This window comes from Peromyscus californicus, unplaced genomic scaffold (genome assembly GCF_007827085.1).
Source record: "Peromyscus californicus insignis strain IS unplaced genomic scaffold, ASM782708v3 Scaffold_10__1_contigs__length_136768540, whole genome shotgun sequence".
Taxonomy (NCBI): Eukaryota; Metazoa; Chordata; class Mammalia; order Rodentia; family Cricetidae; genus Peromyscus; species Peromyscus californicus.
The window spans coordinates 116,700,070-116,726,316 of NW_026294391.1; the positions used below are offsets into that span (position 1 = coordinate 116,700,070).

Consider the following 26,247-nt stretch of genomic DNA (forward strand, 5'->3'; position numbering starts at 1 on the left):
GAGTTTTGATAGGTCCCTTTCCAAAGGTGAATCACCTCAATCAGTGTATAGTTCTGTACAAGTGCCCGTATCTTTTATGCAGATACTATGTAATGGATGTCTCCCTACTAGTTATTTACCCAGGGTATTATGAAAATCAGATAGAGATTTACAAAGTAGAAAATCATCTTAAGAAAAATTAAGTAATCAAACAACATGATTATATCTGATACTTATCTCTCTTTAAAATGAAAAGAAATTATAGAGCTCTTTCTTAAAGAATTGTCTCTAATTTCTAAGGCTGAATCTAAAGTAACACATGCTTTCTGATTTTTCAGTTGTTTCTGAAAATATGACAATTCAAGAAACAAGTACAACTGTTTCACAGCAAATAGACTTAACAACTCCTTTCCAAATTACTGCGCTAAACCCACAGAAGACTGTACATCCATCCACAGTGTCATCAGAAAGCATGCCTGTTTCTACAATCAATCATGCAGCCATATCTTATTCTAATACAATACCCTCACCTCTAGCAACAGTGAGTGCATCAAAAGATTTAAAGACATCTATGGCCCAGACAGCTACATTTTCAGCAGATGTCTTGTTTACTTCAACATCTATCCCTCTGTCTACCCAGAGTACACCCATTCATACTGCCCCTGGCTCCATGAAAGTAACTCAACACTCAAATTTAGGAAAAACAAAGACAACAAAAATGTTGGAAGTCATGGGTACTGAAACCTTTCATCCAACTACAGCTACTGATTTCTTTAACACATCTGGAATTACCAAGAATTCTATTGTATCTGAAACTTTAACAACTAAATCCCAGTCAGCTGCTGGGAATGCAACTTCATTTTTGATGACTGAGTCGACATCCATGTCTACAACATCTCGCCCCAAACACAAATCCACAGATGTTGCTACACTCTCTACCTCTAAATCTGGGTATGAATTTCTTGTATCTTCAGCTGCCAGAACTGCATCTTGGTCCACACTAGAAGAGACTTCAGCTATGGCTACTGACATTGGGATTGCATCAACCTTCCCAGCAGAGTCTTTGCTTACCTCCACAGCTGCTCCTATGAATTCTGTGTTTTCCGGAAATCAGGTGGCATCTACCTTGTCAACAACTGATGCAGAAATGGCATTCACAGTCCATTCAGTGTTGCCTATGAGGACCACACCTGCCCCAAGAACAGTGAAAACAGAGTCAGTATCTTCAAATTCCCAAGCTGTCTTTTCACCGAGCATAGAGGATGCTATATATACCCCCGGGCCTAAAGAGACCTCTTCTATGGTCTTTTCTTCTATTACATCCTCTCCAGTAACTGGAACTCGAGGTGAACAGACAGTCACTGATACTAAGAGTACACATCTAGTCTTAACTCCCAGAACCAAACTTGTCCCTACATTGGCTGAAACTTCACTCTTCCCTACCATGGAGGGGCTAGTATACACCCAGAATACACCCACAACTGATGAGCCCATGCTTACTTTGATTTCTACTAAGTCACTTTCTACATACAATGCAACTGAATCAGGTCTCATATCTGTAACTGATAAAATTGACTATCAGTTCTTCACCAATGAGACTACTTGGACTTCTAAGCCAAATCAAATCCTGTTGACCTCTACAAATACAACCACCATACCTACATTCATGCCTAATGAAAATCTCACATCATCATTCCAAGATAGTACTACTAATATAGATAATTCATCCATGACTACTAATATCACCCTACTTGAAGCATCCACAGACAGCAAGGGTACCACTAGCTCTGATCCTGCTACAACCAGGTATACAACAGCTCTATTCAAATCAACATCCAGGTGGCTTAGTAATTTCTCCAGTGTTACTGGAATCACATCTATAACTAGTCAGCCTGAGGCTAAACTTATCACCTTATTACTGAAAAGCACCTCTATGCCCACAGTAGCTGCAAATGAACTTCCCTCAATATCAAGGGAGACAGTTGTTCCTTTATTGGATGTGTCTACCCTCGCTGACATTAAACCAACTTTTTCTACTGAGAAGAACATTTCTGAGACAACACAAATGAATACAAATGGTATGAGCACATTTGGTGTTACTATGGCCCCTCTACCAATGTCTGCAACAGCACAGAGAGTCTACACCACTGTGACAAAAGAAACCACTTCCCATCATCCTAAGGTAAAATCAACTATAGCAGCAGTAGCTGAGGTTTCTCCATTTTCAGCAATGCTGGAAGCAACAGATGAATCAACACAAATGGTGACAGCTTCTGTCACTGTTTCCCCTTTTTCAGATAGAGAAAAATTGACTACTGCATTGGATAATGAAACTGCAACTACTGCGGTGGGAGTGAGTTGGCTTTCAACAAAACTGATGAAAAGCACACCTGAGAGTTCATATGATGGTACTACAGCAACCTTTAACTTGAACCATACCTATACAGTACACTGGACTTCAGAGACATCTGAGGGGAAGTCGGCTTCATCATCCATTTCTGTGAGCACCCAGACACTCCCCAGACTTCTGGGTTCTTCAACAAGGATAATGGGATCCACTTTTTCCACTACTCCTTCACACAAGACAGCTGTGTCTTTGTCTGCTTGCATCTTGTCACCACAGACTGCAGCAACTCCTTCCTCAGCAACCCCTCATCTTACTACCCACAAGTTCTCACTGCCAGTTAATGTCTCTGCTGTCACCTCTCCTGCCACCAGAATGGCAGTTTTTGATGAGACCACAGTGACCCTGTCTCAGCCTTCTACTTTGGCCAGGGACTTCACTACATCTGTGCTATCAGTTGGATCACCTCTACCAACGGTGACAATGACCACAGTAGTGGTGCCACCAGTGAGTCCAACACCTTCCACCACCAGTGATATCATGCCTACCCACAGAGACTCACTTCATACCACTTCAGAGTTCACAGAGATCTCTTCCACAACAGCACTCACGGCAGTTTCCTCTCTGAGAGAGACTTTGGTACCCTCACTGAGACCTCCCACTCCTGTGATGATAACTAAGGCTATAAACACCCTTCCCTCCATCTCAGCTGACTTAGTAAGTCCATCCATACATACTCTTGTCTGCTCAAGGCCTCCTCCTAGCAACATTACTTTTGTGGCCTCTACTTATGTTAGCTCAACTACATCTACATCAGTAGCAACATCATCTGTATCTCAAGTTGAGGATTCAACTCATGTTTTTAGCTTTCCCTATACTTTTAGTAGTAGTGGAGATGTTAATATGGCTTCTGGACCCACAGAGTCATCTACTGGTGGTGAGACCATGTCCCCCCTGACCTCTGTCAATAAACTTACTACCTCAGTAGACACCAAATCTACCACATATTTTGTAAACACACCCATCTCCACCCAGTTGACAGTTGCAACCTCTATGTTTTCTTCTGAGAATGAACAGACCAACACCTCCATGGGGAAAACTCTCAGAACTACAAGGGCGGCAGAAATTTCCCCATCCAAGAATTCCTTTATTTCGGACTCCCAGAGCACCTTCCCTTGGGAAATGACAGACACAGAATTTTCTGAGACCACAGAAATCTCTAGCCACCAAACACATTTGCCTTCGGAGATTCCACCTGGGAATCCAACTTCTGGGAATTTAACCACGTCTATTGCTGGAAGCACACAGACCACACAAACCTTGACCTCAAGTACCATAATAGGTGTTCATGTTTCAGAAGGGTTGACTAGTCTTGAGGAAACAGCACTCCCTTCACAACTTCAGACAATAACCAAATCTTTGTCTCCTGATAAAGAAAGGACAAGTACCCTTTCAGAATATCCTTCCAGGACTGTGGAAAAGATAGTGAGTTCCTCTCCTTTGACTCATCCAGACACAGGTCACCAGGCTACTTCACCTGTAGACACTACAATTTCCAGGACAGCTAGAATATCACATCCTGTGCTCACCGACACAACTCTTTCACACCTGCCTTTACTTAAAACACAACCTGAGTCGACATGGATTGCTTCTTCCACTTCTGAAAACACACAGACTTTCCTTAAGTCCCTCTCTCCTTTCACAACTGGACTACTCAGTACCAATTTTACGATGATCCCTGCTAACGGGGGCACTACAGTCTTTTCTGTTCCAAATGAACCTACAAACTTGCCTGGGGAGACCTCCATGGAAACATCCACTCCTACTTACCAGATGTCTTTATTACCACTCAATGTCACTACCGTCACCCCTAAAAAGGTTTCTGACACCCCTACAATACTAATGACTAAGTCTTCCCGAACCATAAACTCAGGCTATTTGAAAAGTCTTTCTATAGGTACTTCTGGGCTTAAGTCTGAGAAACCTTCAAAGCTGGTTAATGACTCTGATTTCTCAACTACAGTGGTTTCTTCTGACACTTCCACAAGACTGAGGGCATTCTTTACTTCGGTGTCTTCACCTCCCCCCAAGACTACTAAAACCACTCAAGTATCAACATTGAATATCACACCAGTGTCATATTCTAGACCTACTTCACAAATCACAACGGTTTCCCCTACTTTCACTAATTTACAAGTGGTAGAGATGCCATTCAAGACTACAACTGCACCTGTTTCCTCTCCAGCAGAACTAGATTTTTCATCTGTGAAAACTATTCCAACCATTATTGCGGCTGGGACCGTGACTTCAGTTATAGGCACAACTACCTCCTCTCTGTTCAGTTCTAAGAATACTGAAGCTATTTCCTTTATCCCAAAGACCATGTTTTCTTCGCTACTTTCAACAACCCAGCAATCACCACAAGAAAAGGAGTCTACCACTCTGGACATACTGCCTGGGATTACCACCAGTTCCCTGTCTACTGAGAGCAGTGGTGGAGTGACAGAACCCATCAATACCTATTCTATAACTGCCATCCCTGCAAGTGGGCTTCCATCTACTCCTTTAGACAGTTTTTATACTTCCTCAGATATTCAGGTTTCCCCATCTGTGACTAACTTTAAAGGCACCCCTAGACCTCCAGAAAGTGTAAAATCCACACTGACGTATCTTTCCCGTGATACAGGAAAGATGACTTCCTTGTCAGGGAATATTTTGCTAACCAGTGAACTAACAAAGAGCAGTTCACATGTGAATACTTCTGTTTTATACCCTTCATGGACCCAGCCGAGTGCAACTCCGCCTTCTTTGACATCATTTCTTTACTCACCTCATAGTACCGAGGCCAAGTTTCCTCTTACATCTCAAACGGCTGAATTTCCCACACAAGGAACAAGAATCACACCTCGTACTACTCAGTCTCTACTTACAACTTCCAGAAACACACCCAGAGGTGAAGACTCTCCGTTTCCCGTTTTCACAACTAATGTAATGACACCAAACAGAATGGAAACAGAAACTCTTCACTTTACTCCCGGGACTTTGTCAACATCTCAGATTGGTCTGGTTTCTAGAGCTATTACAGCGATGCCATCAATTTTTACATTAGAAAGCCTTCCTACTTTTGGGCTTACTGAGAATACATCATTATCAGTGTCTTCCATAGTTCTCCCTACCATGTTGGCCGCCATTTCCAGGGCTACCTCACCGACTTGGAGCTTATCTAGTCTCCCTTCAGGCTCTCTGACATCTGTATCTAATCCTCCTCATTTTCTAACTTCACCTGCAGGAGAAATGGCAGAGTCCATGTTTCCAGCTTCTGACACAATAGCAACACCCCCTAACTTTACAACAGTGCCCTTTTCTGATGGAAGCTCCATACCCACCCAAAGCACTCCTGTAGCTACACTGGACATCATCACTGTTGACTCTCTGACTTCTCTGCCCATATCTACAAAAACCAAAGGTGACAGTCCACACACTCCTACAGCCCTTGAATCATCCGCCAGGACTACTGTGGCTGACAACTCCTGGACTGTGTCTGAACCCAGGTCCTTTAGTAGAATGAGTATATCACCTTCTATAACCAGTCACGACCTACCTACAGGTTCTCTGTCTGTGTCTAGCCCTACAAAAACAGCTGTGTGGAGTAAAGTCCCAGCTACATCAGAATCCCATACTTTAATTCCTCCTAAACCCACACAGGACTCTGTTATGAATATAGCCACTACTCCATCCATAGCTACAGGGCCCTCATTTCCATGGATGTCTGCTGAGATGACACGTCCTTCTACAGCAACTGGGTCTTCACTAATCTCTTCATCTTTTAAGACAACCTGGATAGACTCCACATTTTCCTTTCTGTTTACACAAGCATCTACTTTACCAACTGCTACAGTGTCTACAGGTATTTTATTCATATACCCTTAACAGACTGTATGAACAATGAATGGCCCATTTGTTCTCCAAGTTTTCTGAAGACAGAAAATGAGGGGGAAGGTGCATGTATTTCTTATTTCCTTAAGGTCTTTGGCACACAAGTAACTTGTCTAAGCACAGAACCCTCAATCCATATTTCTTGTCTTTACTTAACTATATTGCAAATGGATCTTTTCACCCAGCATGGCATTTGGAAGCATCCCTTACAGTTGTTTTGTTCTTGATATATTGACTGTGACTCTGCCCATGGGAATACAGACTAGGAGCATCATCTTTACCCTGTCAAAGGAACATACTGGGGGTGGGAGGGCTAGAGAGATGGCTCAGCTATTAAGAGGACTGTCTGCTCTTCCAGGGGACCCTGGTTCAATTTCCAGCACCTACATGGAGACTCAAACTCCCCATATTACTATAGTTCCAGGAGATCTGATGCATTCTTCTGACATGCTCAGGTACCAGGCATGGACATGGTGCACAGACATACACGTAGGCAAAACCAATACATATAATAAATAAAAAAAGGGTCATATGCCCTTAGGTCTGATGATGCTTACCACACAACAGAAAATATGCATATGCGTGTGCACATGCACATACACACACACATACACCACCACCACCATCACCACCACCACCACCACCACCACCACCACCACCAGTAACAAAAAACAAAACAACACACACATACACACAAACCACAATTGTATCATTGTATTTTGCTTTTTGAATTTTATCCTGTGTAGGTCTGAGCCCTCTCTAATCGCTACATCTAATTGACTAGAAATACTTATCCATAGTTGGGAGTATCTGACATCCATATTGTTCAAATTTGAATGGTTCTGCAACTTTTAAAACATTTACTTAACATTTCATTTTTCTTATTTTTTATATTACTTTATATGTACGAGTATTTTGCTTGCATGTATATATCTTCATGACATGATTGCCTGGTGCCCAAAGAGGCCAGAAAAAGGTGTTGGATCCCCTGGAAATAGAGTTACAGGTGGTTGTGAGCCAACATATGGGTGCTGGGAACCAAACACAGGTCCTCTGCAAAAGCAGCAAATGTCCTTAACTGCTGAGTCATTTCTCCAGCCCCTAGTTGTTGATTTCTTTTATGCACGTATGTGTGTGGGCATGTATATAACTGTGTCCTTGTGGGGAAGGTGGACACCTTGTGGAAGCCAGCTCTCTCTTTCCACCATCTGAGTCCCAAGAATTGAACTCAGCTCATTGAATCATCAAGCTTGGTAGCAAGTACTTCTATTTGCTGATCCATTTCCTTGGCTTGGACCTGTAACTCTTAAGATTCTAAAATAAGCCAGGAGGTTGTGGCTCATGCCTTTAATCCCAGCACTTGAGAGGCAGAGCCAGGCGGATCTCTGTGAGTTCGAGGCCAGCTTGGTCTACAGAGTGAGGTCCAGGACAGGCACCAAAACTACACAGAGAAACCCTGTCTCAAAAACAAAACAAAACAAAATGAAACGAAACAAAACAAAACAAAACAAACCAAAAACCAAAAACAAAAAAGGAAGAAAGATTCTAAAATAAACATACTGCAAGACAAGATCAAGAGGAACATAAAGAGAGAAAACTCTGAAGGAGAAAGAAGGCAGTGAGGAGAAAACAATTACTTTCTTAGGACAAATGATCTTAAAACAGCATTTAGTGTGGCTATTGAATGAGCTAGAAATCAGTTGGCTGATAAAAGTACAAAATTTAGGGGATTTGCAGCAAGTCTGTGTAGAAACTTTGTTGAAACCTGGGAAAATGGCCACATAATCAAAGCAAAGATGGGATGGTAGCACCTTGCATGTTTTGCTCTTGGTTATGTAGCCCCAGATGCCAATTCTTGATGTTAAACTAAGCAAAATTTAGGAATGAAAATAAACCATTGTTTTGTTTGCTTTACAATGGATCTGATCAAATTTTGAGGAATCAGATTCCTTGATGTAAATAACAAAAATTTGTTTATTTTTCATTCCAGTTTCCTTCTATAATACCAAAATGAGCTTCTCTGTCTTTGATGAAGAGCCAAGAGTCCTCATTACTACTGTTATTCATGAATTTACAAAAGATTGGGTAAAATGCTCTTTTAAATATTTATGGTACTTGTTGAATACACATGACCAAGACTGGGTAGATTGAAGGTAGACTCCCTTTTCTACTGATAATCCATTTCACAGATAATCAGTTTAGATTGTTTTCACTGCACATTTATTTACTCTGTAGGCAACACTCTGAAGATGTATGTAATTTCTTTCATAGTAGCAGTGTTGAAAGCTTTTATGAGCTGTTATTATTTTTATTTGTTGAGATATGTACATTTTCCTCCACAGAGACAAATTCTGAGTCATTGCCAAATTTTCCTAGCTGGGGAAAACAGAGCAGTGATGACAAAGTCTATGGCATAGTGTTCATATAGATTTATTTTCTGTACTTTATTTTTTGTTTGTCTACAACACAGTAAATATTTTACTTGTCCTTAAATTTTTTGATAATAAAACTAATGCATACTGTGCAATTGAAGTTCATATGAAAACACCTAAAACAGACAACTCCTGTCCTCTACTGCGCCTCTTAATAAGTTAAGGTATATTCTATGAGATTTTTCTATACAGTTATAGGGGTGTGTTCTTTCAGAAAAAGAATTGATATCATACTAATTATGCCTCTCTCTCTTTAACTCACTCCCTTGCTAGTTAGTTACCTCTGGGTTTTTTCAGTTCTGGGGAGCAAACCCAAATCCTTGTATAGACTTGGCAAACATCTTACCAGTGATGAACACCAGTAACACTTTACTATGCATCTCTGAGCACATATGTGGTAGTGGAAAAAGCTCTGCCTTTTACCATTTAGCAGAAGCATAAGATTTTACTGTATGTCTGAAACAGAGATTTTCATTTCATTTTCAAATCTGGATGTCTATTAGTAGGCATTTAGGTTGTTTATATATTTTCTCTATTTTAAATAGTGATAAAACAATGTTCTTCCGACTATTATAGAGACCCCTGAATATTTTTATAGGATTAGTTTTTAAGTTTTTAATCACTGGATCAAATGTCATGAACATTTTACATTTTAAAAGTTATCATCAAATGGTCTTCATGTAAGTAACAGCACCAATGTGCACCTTAGGCTCAGCAGTGAATGATCATATTGGTTTTCCTGTTCTCCATTAGCACTTATGTTCAAGTGTGTATGACCCAATTCTAAGTGCTCGAAAATAGTAAGTGTCTGGGAGTGTTCAGGCTGCCTTACAAAGCTACACTTTAAAACAGCCATTTGTAATCTCTCAGTTCTGGATGGGAGTCAGGGTGGGGTAGAAGCTTCCTGGGACAGTGTGAGGAGGCTTAGATTTGGATGAGATTTGCTGTGCCTCAAATGGTGTTTCTTCTGTGCACATGTATCTCGGCTTTCTCTTTGTCGTCTTATAAGCAGAACAATTCTTATTGGATTTGGGCTCGACCTTTCACTTTGGTCACCCCTAACAGCTCTATAGACAAATTTGGTCACATTGCAGATTGGGGCTTCCATATTTGAAGTTAAGTTGGAGGGCCCCTTAGCTCCTAACAGTGTGAAAAAAAAAAAAAAAAAACCGGAGCACGTTTGGAAATGCTGGGTTCACTGAAATGACAACTGCAGCTCACACTGTCCCAAGGGACTTCCTTGACTTAAAAATGGAAGAGAGGCCCCACGAACACTGACCATCCATCCCCTGTTTTCTTTTTTTCTGCTTTTTGCTTTTACAGTTAAACTTTGTGTTTCAAAACAGCGAATTTTCTCTTGCTAACTTGGCTATTCAAATCAAAAGCAGGTATGTAAATGGCATCTTCTGTGAGTTGAACGGAAATAGAGGGACCACCTGGGTCTGTGAGTTTCCTCTGTTGATATCTAGGAATGAAGAATGCATTTGTCTCACTGTAGGTTGTAAAACCAATGGAAGAATAAAAGAAAAGAAAACAATGCAGAGAGGAAAACAGTAAATCAGACTCATTGGCAGCATCTTACTCTCAGTGTAACAAATCCAGTTTCAGGAGAGTGAAAATGCACTCACATGAGAAAGGCTTCGGTCCATCTAGAAAGCCTCTGATCCTAGGACTCAGACGCCTCACACTAAGTGCCACCTCAGAACACTGTCACAGGTGGCTGCCCCTCCATGTGACTGCCTACTCTCTCTATGTTGGCTCTTCGGTTTCTCTCGTGTGTTCAAACAAAAATAGGTTTGCGAAGGATTATTTATAAATGGAGATTATCATTGGTTATTGTCTCAGTTTGGGCTACCATAGCGATAGACTGCAGACTAGTTGGCCCCAGCCACACCAAGTGTTTTCCTCACAGTTTGGGAGGATGTGCAATCAGTGTGGTTGGATCCCGAGGAAGGACCTTCTTGAGTCTTCACATGCTAGGGGCCACAGACAGGAAGCACTCTGTCTTTACATAAGATGTTTACTAGTTCACAAATGCTCTTCATGGGGGCTCCACCCTCGTTACCTAACAACCTTCCAAAGAGCTCATCATCTAGCATCATCTCATTAGACTTCAACATAAGAATTTTGACTAGACACAAAAATTCAACACCCCCCAAAAAGATTAAAAGCAAACAGGAGATATTTGGAGTCTCCAATATTGTTTTACAAGTCACATGTTGTTTTTATTCAATGTAAAAGTAATGTTGCCACTGTAAAATGTATGTAGAATTAATGTATAGAAATCTCTGACACGAATATGGACAATCTATAAAGCCCACGTTTTTCCTACCCTTTGAAGAATACCTGTGAACATCTAATACCATATATTCCTCTAGTTTTTTTTTTTTTTTTGGTTTTTCAAGACAGGGTTTCTCTGTGTAGCTTTGCTCCTTTCCTGGAACTCACTTGGCAGTCCAGGCTGGCCTCGAACTCACAGAGATCCACCTGCCTCTGCCTCCCGAGTGCTGGGATTAAAGGTGTGAGCCACCACCGCCCGGCTCCTCTAGTTTTTAAAATGTATTTAGTAAGAGACTTCCTAGTCTATATATTGTTTAAGAACTTTCTTTTCTTGTTTCATAATAAATCATGTACATCTTCTATATCATAATATAAAAGTTAGCTTATGTTCTTTTCTTCTTTTTTTTGAGACAGTGTCTTATTGTGTAGCTCTGACTGTCCTGGAACTTGCTATGTAGACTCAGGCTGGGCTCAAACTCATAGAGATCTACCTACTTTTGCTCAGAGGTAGTGGAATTAAAGGCATGTCCCACCATCCTGAGCTTAGCTTATTCACTTTAATGTAATGATTACATAGATATTTGAGTAATTCCCACCACTGTACATGTATTCTTTAATGCACTGCTGCTGAGCAAGTCTCAGCACCACTTTAGTATGCAAATAATGTTGAAGCTCACTCCAAGGGTCCCCTTGGAGCTCCAGCACGGTTGGAATTATGCTACCTCACACCTGTCATTAGCCTTACCTTGTAATCCATGCATTTGGTGCTACATTTCATTTTTTATAATTTTGTGATGCTTTTGATACAGAAAGACTTCTGAAGAAGAGATGGACATGTACAGACATATTGTAAGTAATTTTTCAAAATGAACCTACTTGTGACCCATTCTGAAAATGATTAGCCATAAGTAAGTAGCTCTTTTTCCTAGGAGTATATTACCAGGCAAGTTCAGTGGTGAAAGGTGAGGATCAAATTATTTCCTTTAGGATTGGCACAGGGACCTATCAAGAAAGCAACCCTCTGTTTCTTCTAAAACGACCGTGTGGCAGCATTTTGGGGAAGATTTTGTGGGCAGGGTGTGTGGAGGGACTTAGGAATCATAAATAATAGTATTATTTCTTGATTGTGGACACATCTCACAGAAAAGCCTTACTCTTCCAAGATGCAATTGTTTGTAAGTCTGCAATTCGCCTCACAAATCTAAACCTCTCCTCTAGCATGTATTTGTAGTTAGAGCACAGCAGACAAGCTGCCATCTTCTTTGACCCTGATTCCAGTACTTATTTCAGCTCCTCAGAACTGTGCATTGGTACACTCGAAAATGGTTAGAAACCACACAGCTTTTAAGACATTTAAATATGAGATAAATATTTTGACTACATAAAATACAGTAAATCCAATAGTTTCTTCTAAGTCATCTGCCATCATTTAAAATACTTGCTATAAACAGCTGTCAGAATTTAAAAATGCAACAGACAATATGACTGAAATATAACTAAGACAATTGAACTGAAATTTCTGTAAATACTATGTCTAAAAGCTCTCGTGTGGTAATTTGCTAAAGCTCCTAGTTCCGTCCCATTCTGACTGTGGGAACTAGGGCAAATGAATCAACCTCTCCGTGCCTCCACTTCCTTATTTGTTAGACATACAGAGCTAACCAAGCTCTATTAAGTGCTAACTCAGCTTAGGATGATCAAACATTTTATGTTTATCTTCACTACCGTGTCAGCATCCAGAAGGCTTGGACTGGGATGCTGAGTAGATCATTAACATCCCTGAGAGTCAGATGTTTCATCTAGAAAGTGGAGTGACAGTCCATGTATTATCCACTCTTCAGGCTTGGTTTGAAGATTAAACACATTAGTGTGCTTTAGGGATATTTGAAGAAGGCAGTGGTTGTGTGAATGTAAAGAATAATTATGATTTTCTTGTTAATGATAAGCCCTCTATTTAAATTTGATATTTGTTCAGAGATTTCAGTGACCGTGTCCTTTTTTTTTTGCATGGATTGGAACAGAAAAAAGGTCAAGGAATTGCTACAATTTTTCATATACCATACAGGTAGGAGATAAGTTTATTCATAGCTGGTACATTTAGTTCTTATTTGCCTTCTTTTTAATTCAGTATGTGCAATGTGCAGCCTTTTGGTGAGAGTTGTCAGAAGGAGATTAAAGTACCTGGTGGTTATTTCATAGCTGCTCTAATTAAACTTTTGTATCCACAGGCTAAGTTGTTTCCATTGGTCATAGCATAGTCTTAGCAGCCTGGCTGCTGCCTCTTTATAGGAAGAGGAAATGGGGTCCAAAGTAGTTGTAATTTCGGATAGGGAAATAAAATGTTCGTTATGGTCAATAATGTCAATGACATGCTGAGAAAACAGTGACAACCTCATGGAAAACACCCCAGATAGTGTTCACACTCATGGGCCAGATCCTCTTGGAACAATGGTTATTGCTTGTCTGTTTGATACACATCATGAAGGACACAGAGCCAAAGAAGGCTCAGGGAGAGATTATTGACATGTCCAAGGTGCTGAACTGAGGGTCATCTGTAAGTGAGGAGGAGAGGTTCAAACAGCCTAGTCCTCTTCACAGTGGAAATATGAACTCAGAGAAGAGATGGCCTCCAATTAGAAGTGGTAGGATGAGTGTAGGTCAGGGAAAGGATAGGAATTCTTTTGATTTGCCATATGGAGAAATTTGACATAAAGGCCAGGGCATCTAACTTCCAACAACTGTTAAGAAGCTCAGTGAGTATGTTCATCAAAAGCTATGTGCAAAAATGGAAATGGAAAAAAGAAGTAGGCAAGTTTGTGAGTCTGAAATATTTTCACCAGTATAATACTAGAGCAATCTAGAATATTAAAAGACCTTATTGTAGAGATTGAGATCAGGGACTGCTCTATTCTTTATTATCTTTTAGTGGATAAAAATGCTTGGTAGATTTTGCAGGAAATGTTATCTCCCTAAGCCTCAGTTCTCTCATCTGTAGAATGGGAACCATAACATCACTACTTCATAAGGTTTTTGTGAGAATTAAATGAATCAAAACATGTGGAGCAAGAACTCCATAATTGTTAGCTATCATTATCATCATTATTAGTCTTTTATAGAACTAAGCCTTCAGTAGAACACTTCTGTATAGACTAATTGGACATGTGCCTATCTGCCCTATTGCAGTGATGATGAATAAATTGAAGGGCCATAACGATAAAAGGTTTTCTCTGAAATAGTAACTCCTGAGTACTCTGTCTTCCCTATTAATTATTACAAACTCCTAGAGAAATCTCCTGGCTAGGCAATTCAACATATTACAAATGTTGTAGACCATTCTTTTGAAAATAGGTTTTGAGTTGTTCTTTTTGGATGGATGCAAGAAAATTTATTAGAATATTTCCCTGTACTGTCTTTCATCATTTCTCAACATCTATCACTTAGTGGCTAAACAATATTTAATACTTATGGCCTACCAATGAGGGCAACTCTATAGAACTTCAGCAGCACTGGCTACACTGCACACGGTTGACCTGACTGCAGTGTTTCTTTTTTTGCCTTGTTTGTAGTTGTGCCTGTTGGGTCATTATAAAGGCCAACTCCTCTTTGGAATCAGTGGAACTGATCAGCAGGATCCGAACAAAGATACATGGGAACCTCACACATGCAAACTTCACACGAGATCGATTGACTCTCCTGGTAAAGTCGGACCATGTTGTAGTGGAAAAGCTAGGTAATGCTTTTGGCAGGGTACTTCAGTATAAGTGCACTTTTCTTATTATAAAACTCGTAGTGAATATGCTGTAAAGGTGCTAAAGTTCAGAGGGAAGAAAAGATTTATTATTTATTTATTTTTAGACAAGGTTTCTGTTTGTATCCCAGGGTGGCTGGGAACTCACTATATAACCCAAGTAAGTCTTTAACTCATTAAAACCCTCCTACCTCAGACTCTGCATCCTAAGTGTTGGATGCTGGGCTTATAGGTATGAGTCACTATGCCCAGCTGAGAAGTCATCTTTCCACGTAAACTTATGGCCACATGTGCTGATGACTCTTCTACCTTTAAGAGTTTATAAATGAATAACAGAGACTTTACAAGGGACTATTGGTCAGCTCTGAATATCAACAGTGGCTGGTCTATGAGTAGTGTGAGAGGATTGCCTCTCTAGTATGAAAACTTGGAGACATGGGGGGTGGGCTTTGTCATTACACACAGTACATGCCCTATAGATAATTGCTAATTTATTGACTGATTCAGCCAACCTATTCATCTTAGGAAATGATCTGGGAACTGTCCCAGATTTCCCTCATGGACATTTTCTTTTCTAATTAGGAAAGCTTCAGTGGTAAAAGAGAAAGACTACCAGGCCACTGCACCTCCTCCTTCCCATTGCTGCCAGCTTTGTCCCTTTCCCCAGTAGAATGCTGTAAAAACTTTGAGTTAACACACGTGCATTCGAATGGACTGTCCTTGGCAGCAAGCTAATTAAATAGCAGAGACTGTGCTTGCACAAGGTTAGAGTGGGATGGAGGCAGAGAAGAGTGGAGGCCACAGTCAGAGCCCACCATGTAAATAACACTAATCAGTGTGTCCTGGAAGGGAGAAGGAGGTGAGTTTCTTGCTTGCTCATAGAGAAGATTAGACAGATCTGGCTGGCTCACTTTTTGGGTCACTGTCTCTATCTAAGGGAAAATGTCAAGAGTCAGGATCATAGATGCAGTAAGCACTCTGTAAGGACTGGGGACTTTCACATAGACTTAGCTTAGACCACATCTCTCTTAATTTGACAAGGCCTGGTAGCAAAAGTGTGGCTCAGCAGCCTTCTATGGGTGGAGTTTCAGTCTTATTCTTCAGCAGAGACATTGTGGCCCTGGGTGTAGTGGTCATCAGCAGAGGCATCATGGCCATGGGTGTATTGGTCATGGCAGGCATACTGATTTTATTGAAACCAAATCCACCTGAGACCACTAAGAAGTAGATGACTACCATGGGGAAGACATGTCTGTCCACAGTCTCCTAGGTTACATAGCAAAATGATAACAACAGTGCATACTTCGCAAGAAAGACAATCAGCAGACAGAGACTCCCAGATGTGTTATTTTAGTACCCATTCTGTGGTTTGATTTTTTTCCCAATGTGTATCTAGCATTTAAAAAATCTCTTTCCAAATTTCATTATATACATCAAAGAATTTTTAAAAATGGGAAAAAGCAACCACACCCCCACCAGTGGGTGGTTCTAATGAAAAGGACTAAACTTGAGGTTACACTGAAAGGCTTATTTAAACAAAAGTTGAATTTAAAACTGGTTTCCATGAAGCTTAGTTTAAATGTCCTGGTTGAAATGGTTCCCTCTTGTATATGCTGATGGTCGTGTGCAGGGTAATAAGGATTGGTCATAATGGATGTTGATGATACTTTTAAGTGCCTTTTGCCCTTGAAAATGTTGCATACATTTTTCTCTATAGAGCCAGGAAAATGTGAAGCAGATGAAACACCCTCAAAATACAAAGGGACATATAAGTGGCCATTAACTGACCCTACTGAGACAGCCCAAGTAAGGTGCATTAAAAATGAGAATAGGAACGTCACAAGAATCTGGTATGTATCTGTGAGGTCCCAAATGCTAGTTTATATGCAACAAGGGCTGCTCCATTTGGGGGGTGTTTCTATGTCATTCTTTTTAGACCCTCTCCTTCACTCCAACTGCCAATCCTTTCTTTCTTTCACCCTTTAGAGTTAAACATGCACATATAATATAATACAAATTTCAAGAAGACAAAAGAAAAAACTCACCCACAACCACACCACCTCAACATAGCTGTTATTAGGTTGGCATGTATTTGTTTTGTCTCCCCCCAACCCTCAGTCTTGCCCTTCTCTGTATGTCTTTAAGTTTTCTGTAGTGGTAACCATGGTTTACATACCAATAATGTAATTTGCCCTTTCATTCAATAGTTTATCAAACATTTCCATGCTTTGCATTCATCTTTTTAATGATCAATTTGAAGCCAGCCTCAGCTGCTATCTCGCTGATGGGCCATCATAATTTACTCCATCACTCTTCTATTGTTCAGTTTATCATTTTCCCCTTTAAAATCATCAGCCTTATTTTCTTACTCTCCGCTGTTAATGGTGTATGCCAAATAACTTAAATGGGCAGAACAGAGGGGCAGCAGGTCTCAACAGAGGCTTCAAAGCACTGGTAGTCACATCTCTGACTGTATCATACCCCCCCCCTGCTCTCATCTAATGAGTCAACAAAGCAAGCAACTTTGGCAGCCACAGCCAGAGCTCACATAGAGCCTCTCCTTTGCAGCACACTCCTTGGTACAAACCCTTTACGAGCTCTTGCCTACTATTAGAGCTGTCTGCATGCTTTCTCACAGTCCACTACTCCTCAAGCCCAATTCACTATGCTGCCAGCATGATTTTCTGAAGTCTGGCTGCTACCGTGGCAGACTTTTGTTCAAGAATGGAGTCCAAACCTCTAGCACAGTCATCAAGACAGCAGGTTGCCTTTCCTGTCATTCTTGGCTCCGTCCCTTCACCATGTACTCTAGCTGAAGAGATAATTTGTTATTGTAGACATGACTACTACTTCTTTGTGTCTCTTTCTCTGACTGGTGGCAGCAGGGAGGTATATGGCCTTTCTGTGCCAGGCTTAGCTCACTTTAAATGCTGAAAAGTCCCCTTAACCAGACATGAGTGTTTTGTACCTGTAGTCACATAACTCCAAGAGCCAAGACAGGAGAATTGCTGTGAGTCTGAGATTAGCTAGCACTCCTTAGGAAGTTCCAGAACAGCCTGGTTTACAGAGTAAGACCCTGTTTTAAAATAAAAACAAACAACAAACAACCCCCCAACAAAAAAATCCCACCAACATCAAAACTCACCACTGTCACCACAGCAAACACATACAAAGAAAGGAAGAAAGAACAGAAGAAAGGAGGGAAAGAAGGAGGGAGGGAGGGAGGGAGGGAGGGAGGGAGGGAGGAAATTCTTCTTGTGTGGTGTTTTGATAGATTCAGTTTTACTTATGCAACCCTTTCTTACGTTTTGCACAAGTCAGAGTGTAAGATCACTCAATTCCAAGCTCCTAGTGCGGTCCAAGACCCTGCCCCGTTTGTCTATGGTGCCTCCTCCTCCTATCCCTGGAGTCTGTGTGTGCTCAGTGAGGGCACTGGCTGACGTGAACTGGCCTGAAGTGGACGAGGCACCGACAGTGAGGGACAGGGAACTACAAGGGTCTTTAACCATTTGGAGACATGTACTCTGTGGAGACAAGACTATTCCAACAGGACTTTCTCTTTAAAAGAGGCAAGAGAGGAAAGTGAAGGGAAAGAGTCATATGTAGAGATGCAAAGCCTCTTCACTGACTCTTGGTGAGCTGAGTCTTGCCCTGTCCCATTCCTAGCTATTTGGCTTCCATCTGTGTTATTTAAACTCAAAAGATGGGAATGGACACAGGAAGACATGCCATAGGTATGGAGAAGTCCTCCTCCATTTGCTTTTATTTAATCAATTAATTAGTTAATGGTAATTATTACTCATTTTGAGACAAGTTCTTACCCTGTAGCATAGTCTGGTCTGGAACTTATGGTGACCCTAATGTCTCAGCATCTCAAGTGCTGCCATTATAGACATGAGCCACTGTATCCAGCTGGTAGCATTTTTTTTTTTTGAGACAGGGTTTCTGTGTGTAGTTTTGTGCCTTTCCTGGAACTTGCTTTGGAGACCAGGCTGGCCTCGAACTCACAGAGATCCGCCTGCCTCTGCCTCCCGAGTGCTGAGATTAAAGGCGTGCGCCACCACCGCCCGGCAGTACCATTTCTTTTAAGACTACTCTCACCTATTCCTTCAGTGAGAAAGCTGGATCATGCCTCTTGTTCCTTTATTCCATTTTTTGCAGTTCTATCAGCAGCCAAACTGGCAAGTGTCAATGGGAAAAACCAAGCTTTAAACAATGCAAGCTGCTTCAAGGACTCCCTGATAAGATTGTGGATCTTGCTAATATCACTATAAGCGATGGTAAGACAATTTTATGCACATCAGAGAAATCATGGGACCTCCCTTCATTTGCCTACTTGACCTGAGATAAGAGGGAGTATAGTCAGAACTCACTCTATGAAAATTTACCTTCAGAAGCCCCGTTTCAGAAGCCATGTGCTTGTTGGTGGAGGTGGCCATAGGGCAGGAATTAGGACTATCAGACTTCTCTGTTTTGTAGATTTCCATTTTGTATTTGTAGTATTATTTTCCCTATTTAAAAACTTTTAAGAGGCTGGCTTCGTGGCACATTTCTATAATTCTAGCACTTGGGAGGCTGAGGCAGGAGGATCTTGGGTTCAAGGCCAGCTTTGGCCACATAGTGATAGAACCTGTTTCAAAAGCAAAATAAAACAGCAAATACACCCCCCAACACACATACCCACACACCCACACACCCACACCCACACAACTCCCAATTCAGTGATTTATCAATTATAAAGAAAAAGACTGCTCTAATGGATATTACAAATGTCACAACATTTCGCAAATAGAACATTTGGTTTTATAAACAAATTGGGCAGTGTAAATCAGTGCTAAGCATAAATTCTGGAAAGCAGGATTGCTTGGGTCAATCATATAATATGAAAATGCTCTTTGTAAATAGTTTTATCAATTTATAATCCAGTTCACAGGCTACGGAAGTACCTGGTTCAGAACACCTTCATTAATACAATGTGTTATCAAGCTGATTTGATTAGCAAAATCTGATATCTCAAAGTAGTGCTAAAACTTTTTAGTGGTGATATGCACAGGTTCCCCCCATTTAGCAAATACAATCCAGTGGGTCATTTTATTCAGTGAGGTTTTCCTCAGTAAATCGGTTGTGCAACCATCATTGTGAATTCTATAGAGGAGAGTCACTACAAAGGACCATTTCATTATATAAATCACTGTACTTGTTAGCATAATCTCTATTTCTCTGTTTCTACAGTTCCTGGAAACCATCGATCCACTTTCTACCTGTGTGAATTTTGCTTATTATAGGCATCTCAAAATGTGAAGTTTCCTCATGTTGCAGCATGGGCCATCACCCCACTTTTAATAGTTGAATGATACTGTATTAAATTGACCTATCACATTTTAGTAGTCACTCATCAATTGATGGGCATTTGGTTGTTTGCATGTTGGGATATTATTTATAGACAGATTGTGAATATTTGTAGTACAAATGACTAGTAGACATGTTTTCTTCTCTTAGGACATACTGAAGAGTACAGTTGTGAAGTCATCTGGTAGCTCTATACTTAGCCTTTGAAGGCACTGCAAACCTGTTTTCCACAGCTGCTGAGCCATTTTGCATCCCCGCTGCCACCATTCGAAGGTTCCAATTTCCTCATGTTGTTACGAACACAGGCCCATCTTTTAGTTACACCTGGTGCCACTGCCTCCCCTCCCCATCATGCATACGTTTACTCTGGATTTTAGCAATTTGTGTCTTTTTTCTTGTTGTCCTGCTCAGTCTAGAGAAGAGGATTTGAATTTTTCATAAAATCTATTTAGAGGAGAAGCAGGTTAATAACAATAGCTAGTCTTTTGAGATAGAGTCATGCTAGGTATAACCCATAGCTCAAAATGGCCTTGAACTTTCGATACTCTTGCCTCAGCCTCCTAGGTGTGGGGGTTCCAGGCATACACCACTATGTCCAGCAACAGGAACACTGAAGAAAACATAGAGCCCCACTTTGTGCTTGCCACACATGTACAGTCCTCCCTCACTGCCACCAGAGGTAGCTTTGTCACAATGGACGTCTCTACCCTGACACAGTTGACACTTTGTATTGGGGTTCACTCTTTTTTGTTTTGTTTTGTTTTTCGAGACAGGGTTTCTCTGTGTAGCTTTGGTGCCTGTCCTGGAACTCACTCTGTAGACCAGGCTGGCCTTGAACTCACAGAGATCCTCCTGCCTCTGCCTCCCGAGTGCTGGGATTAAAGGTGTGCACCACCACCACCCAGCTTGGGGTTCACGCTTGACACTGCATGCTATATATCATAGTTAGGGTCTCTACTGCTGTGATAAAACACCATGACCCAAAGCAACTTGGGGAGGAAAGTATTTATTTGAGCTTATAACTCTCAGGACATACTCCATCACTGAGAGAAGTCAGGGCAGGAATTCAACACAGGAACCTGGAGGTTGGAACTGAAGCAGAGGCCATGGGAGAACAATGCCTACAGGCTTGCTTAGTCTGCTTTATTATACACCCAGTACCACCTGCCCAGGGATGGCACTACTCACAGTGAACTGGACCATCCCACGTCAATCACTAACTAAGAAAATGCCTCACAGACTTACCTTCAGGCAAGTGTGATGGATTTGATCCCAAACAACCCTAACTTTTATAAAGTTGACATAAAACTAACCAGGAACTAATCAGGAACTAACTAGGACAGTGTATACTGGTAACTCTAAGTATAAACAGGTATAGCATATATCCACAGAATCACACTCCCTTAAGGCCTCCTTGTAGTACATTTATGCATTTCTTTCTCCCCTCTAGTCTCTGGCGCTCAGTGGTCCTTTTATTATCTCCACGGTTTTGACTTTCCCAGTGTGACTGTTACAGCTTTGAGGGAAAGGTATCCTGACTTGTTGGGAAGACAGGCTATACCTGGAGCTGCAAAGGGACAGCTCTGGAGGGAAAAGGTATTCTGACTTGTTGGGAAGACAGGCTATACCTGGAGCTGGAGTGAGGTGGGGAATGGTCTCCCTGTAGGATGTAGCAATCCTGATCCTGTCCTAGAGAAAACCTTTAGAGCTGAGTTTTGCTCTGTCCCTGGTTAAGGGGGCTTCCCAGCAGAGCTCTGTTTCTTCTTCTCTCTGGCCCAAGATGTTGCTTCTTCTGCTTCACTCTGCTAAGCTCTGGTGAAAAGTTGTTACATTTTTTTCTGCTCAGCCCCCCTAAGGGAACATCTCAGCAAAGATTCTTCACCCAAAACTCTTTTAAGAAAGAGATTTATTTGGGAAGGAGGAATCCAGGAGAGCAGCTGCCTCCACCAGGGTGGGAAAGGATAGCCCACAACTGAACAGGCAGAGGGTCTTATATAGGGCTTCTTAGGGGCAGTTTCTCCAAGGGAGAAGGTTTTCTGCTCAGGGATTGGTTGCTTCAGTAGGCAGCATTGGCTCTGGTTTCAGAGCCAAACTGTGTTTCTTTCACTGGTCCTTTTAGCTCTTTGGTTCTAGGTTCAAGGTCAGGGTGTATTTCATTCACTGGCTCTGATTCTAGGGCCAAAGTGCATTTCTTTGGCTCTGGTTTCAGGATCAGAGTGTGTTTCTTAGGTTCTGGGTTCAGGGCTAAAGTGTTTCTTTCACTGGCTTGGGTTTCAGGGCCAGGGTGGGTTTTGTTGGCTGGTCCTTTTACCCTACACCCAGAATGTAACATAGTTGAAGTTATGCAATGTGTACCCTTTTTAAGCTGACTTCCTGCCCTTGGCAATTCCATTCCCCTATGTCTTGTTATGACTTCCTAACTCATTTCTTTTTAGTACTGACTAGTATTCCATTGCCTGGATTTATGACAGTTTATTTATCTATTCTCCTACTTGAGGACATCTGGTTTGCTTCTAAGTTGTTCTCTTGCCCTACATCCTCTGCATCATTTGTTGCTGTCAGTGTTTTGGATTTAGGCCATTCTAATAGCTGTACACTATTACCTCATTGCTTCTTTAATTTGGAGCTCCCTAGTGACATATGGATTGAGTATCTTTTCACATGCCTGTCTGTCATCTACATATCTCCTTTGGTGAAATATGTGCTATAGACTGACTGTTTCTGCTACCACTCCAAACCCAGCCAAATGTGTACGTTGACATCCTAATCGCAGATTAGGGGCATTTGAAATGTCATGAGTCCTGGTCCTTTATGAATAGGATTTGTGTTCCTCCAAAAGAGGCCTCAGAAGCCTTGTTTTTCTCTTCCACCATGTAAGGTTACAGTGAGAAACGAGCTTCTTTGAACCAGGAAGTGGGGCCTGAAAATATAGTAAATCTCTTTTCCACATAGAATTTCAATTTCTGCATAACTTTGTAGATGTGGCTGACTGTACTGGCAGATTGGGTCTCTGCCTTAATGAGTGGCCATCGATTGAGGCATAAGCACAACAGCACCTTCCAGAAGGACCAAAGGATTGGCCGGAAGACAGAGAACTTCTTTGGCTGTCTTCCTTGTGGAAGATTCACATTTGAGATCCTTGGCAAAGAATATGTGGCAGAGTTAGGAAAGTCAGCCCAACTCTGATGTCCTAGATGGGAAATTATGAATCAGGGCAGGAGGTGGTGCTGCAGGTTGTAGCGAGTGGGTGGAGAGACAGAGGGCCTGTCTCAGCCTGACCTTCCTCCTTCTGAGTGACACATTTGCTTTAGACATGCTAGTAGAATTTTCTCTAGTGGGAGAAAAAGTCAACAAATAACCACAACAAGAACAAAAGCACTGCACTGGCTTCAGAGTTTTGGAAAATTAACTGAGAAGTTGCAACAGAGAAAGAGAATAGTTGGATGGACCATTGTTCTAATGCATACAACTGAAAAGTAAACTAGAAGCCTGATAGCTTTGGAGGAATCCTTTTCCTTCTTAGTAGGGAACTTAACAACGATGTGTACTGTGTAAAGGAGAGAAATGAACTCATATTGAAACAAGGTATTTGCGTTCCTTTTTAATTTTAGTGACAAACATTACATGTCTTAGTTGGAGAAAAACTCCATAGTTCTCTCATGTAAATACTTGTTCTTCTTAACTCCCTTATATCACACCATTAGAAAAAGGAATTCATCCTCTCAAAGTTCTCGGAGTTCTGTTTGCTTCCCTGGTTTTGTTATTCACATGATACTGAAGATACACCAGGCCAGGATGAAGTTGGCTGGCATCTTCCGCCATCATGGTAGGCTGGACAATGAGTGACTGACAGAGAAGAGGGGCTTTGGGGAGGGGTGCATGGAGCTCAGGGATGAATAAATGCCAAGCATGTGCAAGGCTCTGGGTTCCACCTCCTGGTCAAGGCAGAAGGGTGACAAAGCACTGCCATTTCAATCCTCCACCACATGGAGAAAAGAAATGAAAGACTACAGAGACTGTAGCAAAAAGTCATGCTAAAGCCCCCAAGAGCCCAAGAGTGTTGCTAGATTATCTCTCCGCTTTCATGTCTTCATCTATGTGAAGATGCTATGAATAATCATTGTGTGAGGTTGTTAGTGTTTTGCTGTTATAGCTCATCTTCAAAATGCCAAACATCATTTCATCCACGCTTTCTCCACTAGATCTGGCTGCTTAATGTGGCAGAATTTTGACAGTAGTGACACTGTCAACAATGGGTCTAATTTTTTTTTGTATTTTTTCTTCTCTGATTCAATACATACTGACTGTAGTTTCCCCTTCCTCCACTCCTCCCAGTTCTCCACTCCCCCACCACACACACACACCTCCCCTCTCTGTTTCCCTTCAGAAGAGAGCAGGCCTCCAACATGGCATACCAAGTTACAACAAGAATAAGTACAAACCCGCATATCAAGTCTGGATGAGGCAACCCAGTGGGAGGAAAAGGGTCTCAAGAGCAGGCGAAAGGGTCTAATGTTTAAGAGGACTAAAGTGTAGGTATTCTTTTTCTTGGTGCATTTTCATTTAGGATGCTTCCTCGCAGAACACAGTTATTGTGTTTTGAGAAGTCCAGTGGCATGCTGAGAAATATTTTACCAACCAATTCTATCCCCTAAGGGTAATTAATGATTTGTAGCATTTGCTATTATTTTTCTGTTTTGGTTTTTTGAGACAGGTTTTCTCTGTAGTCCTGGCTGTCCTGGAACTTGCTCTGTAGACCAGGCTGGCCTCCAATTCATAGAGATCTGCCTGCCTCTGCCTCCTGAATGCTGGGATTAGAGGTATGCACCACCACTGCCTGGCGCTACATTCGATATTTTTTATAATGTATTATTATAATGTAATATTCTCATGGCAAATATAAACTCTAACACAGTCAGTGAACTGTGAAGTTGGTGAGGGGTGTATTTATGAATGTAAATAGTTCCAAATGTATCAGTGAAATGTAGCCAAATAATTAGCAGATGGTGGGTTTTTGAGAATCCTCATTGTTTTTAATATAATTTCATTATAAGTTTGTATAATTTAAATGTAATGGTACCTGCATTTAATAACAAGACCAATTTTCTGGGAGAATTTCCCAGAAACTCACAAATTGGGTTCTTATAAGCTTACACAAGCTGGCTCTACTACACACAGGATTCAACCCACCTCTGAACCCAAGTCACTGGAAGAGGCCATGTGGAGGGAGTTCCACCCACAGCCCCAGATGATTAGCACATGCTTAGCCTCAACTGCTAGATGTAAGAGGAACTTCCAGGCCAGTCTAGCCTTTAGATGGATCCAGCCCTAGCTTCAGTCCCACTTCTACTACTTGACGAGTCCCAAAAGAGAATTGCTCAGTTGAGCCCATTCAACACACAGAACCGCAAGTGAAAATGATTAACTGCTATATTAAACCACTAAGTGGGGGTGGTTTGTTATGCAGCATTGGCTCAGAGCAATAGCTCAGGGAAAAAAATACACACCCTTAGTGCTTTGATTGTTACAATTATTGACAGATTAACTGATACAATATTTCAAGCAATGAGAATCTGTCCTGCAACTTATAAAGGAAGATTTCCTTTTTAGTCTTGCTTAGGATCCTAGAATTTTTTTTTTTTTTTTTTTTTTTTTTTTTTTTTTTAAGTATTCACCACTTTATTTTTCCTAAATAACGAAGTATTAGTAATATAAGTGTGCATAAACATTCTTTTTTTTCCCCTTTTCTATTTTAATAAAAAGGAAAAAAAAGAAAAAGGTTATAACTAACAAAAGAAAAACTATATACAAAAGTACAATGACTATATACAATATATACAAGTAATAAATGTCTAAACAATGTCTAGTCCATTTGTATTTGACAAATTCAGAGAAAATAATTTCATTATCTATCCTATTTTGTTAAGTCCAAAATGTATCTAATTCACTTTCTATCCTAATTAATCTTCAACTATAACTAACTAACCTTCAACTATAACTAACTAATCTTCAACTCCCTCAGAGACCCAAGAAGGAAATAATATTAGCTAACAAAAATAAAAACAGAAAGTGCATGCAAGCATTTGACAGAGGGATGTGGAGAAGAACGGGATGTTAAGATGAAGCCATATATACACAGCCAAGAATGGACAGCTGAATTAAAAAATCAACAACAATTT

At 41.0% G+C, this 26,247-nt stretch overlaps 1 protein-coding gene across 1 annotated transcript in view; it reads left to right on the forward strand.

The window, feature by feature from the left end:
- The window catches only part of Adgrg4 (adhesion G protein-coupled receptor G4), a 109,860-nt gene that overhangs the window by 37,762 nt on the left and 45,851 nt on the right, over nucleotides 1–26,247 (forward strand). Inside the window, exons 3-10 of the mRNA XM_052747287.1 lie at nucleotides 318–6,230; nucleotides 8,250–8,344; nucleotides 10,015–10,079; nucleotides 11,781–11,819; nucleotides 12,983–13,036; nucleotides 14,538–14,701; nucleotides 16,437–16,569; nucleotides 18,881–18,999. Coding sequence (XP_052603247.1) covers nucleotides 318–6,230; nucleotides 8,250–8,344; nucleotides 10,015–10,079; nucleotides 11,781–11,819; nucleotides 12,983–13,036; nucleotides 14,538–14,701; nucleotides 16,437–16,569; nucleotides 18,881–18,999 — 6,582 coding nt within the window. The remainder of the gene's footprint in view (nucleotides 1–317; nucleotides 6,231–8,249; nucleotides 8,345–10,014; nucleotides 10,080–11,780; nucleotides 11,820–12,982; nucleotides 13,037–14,537; nucleotides 14,702–16,436; nucleotides 16,570–18,880; nucleotides 19,000–26,247) is intronic.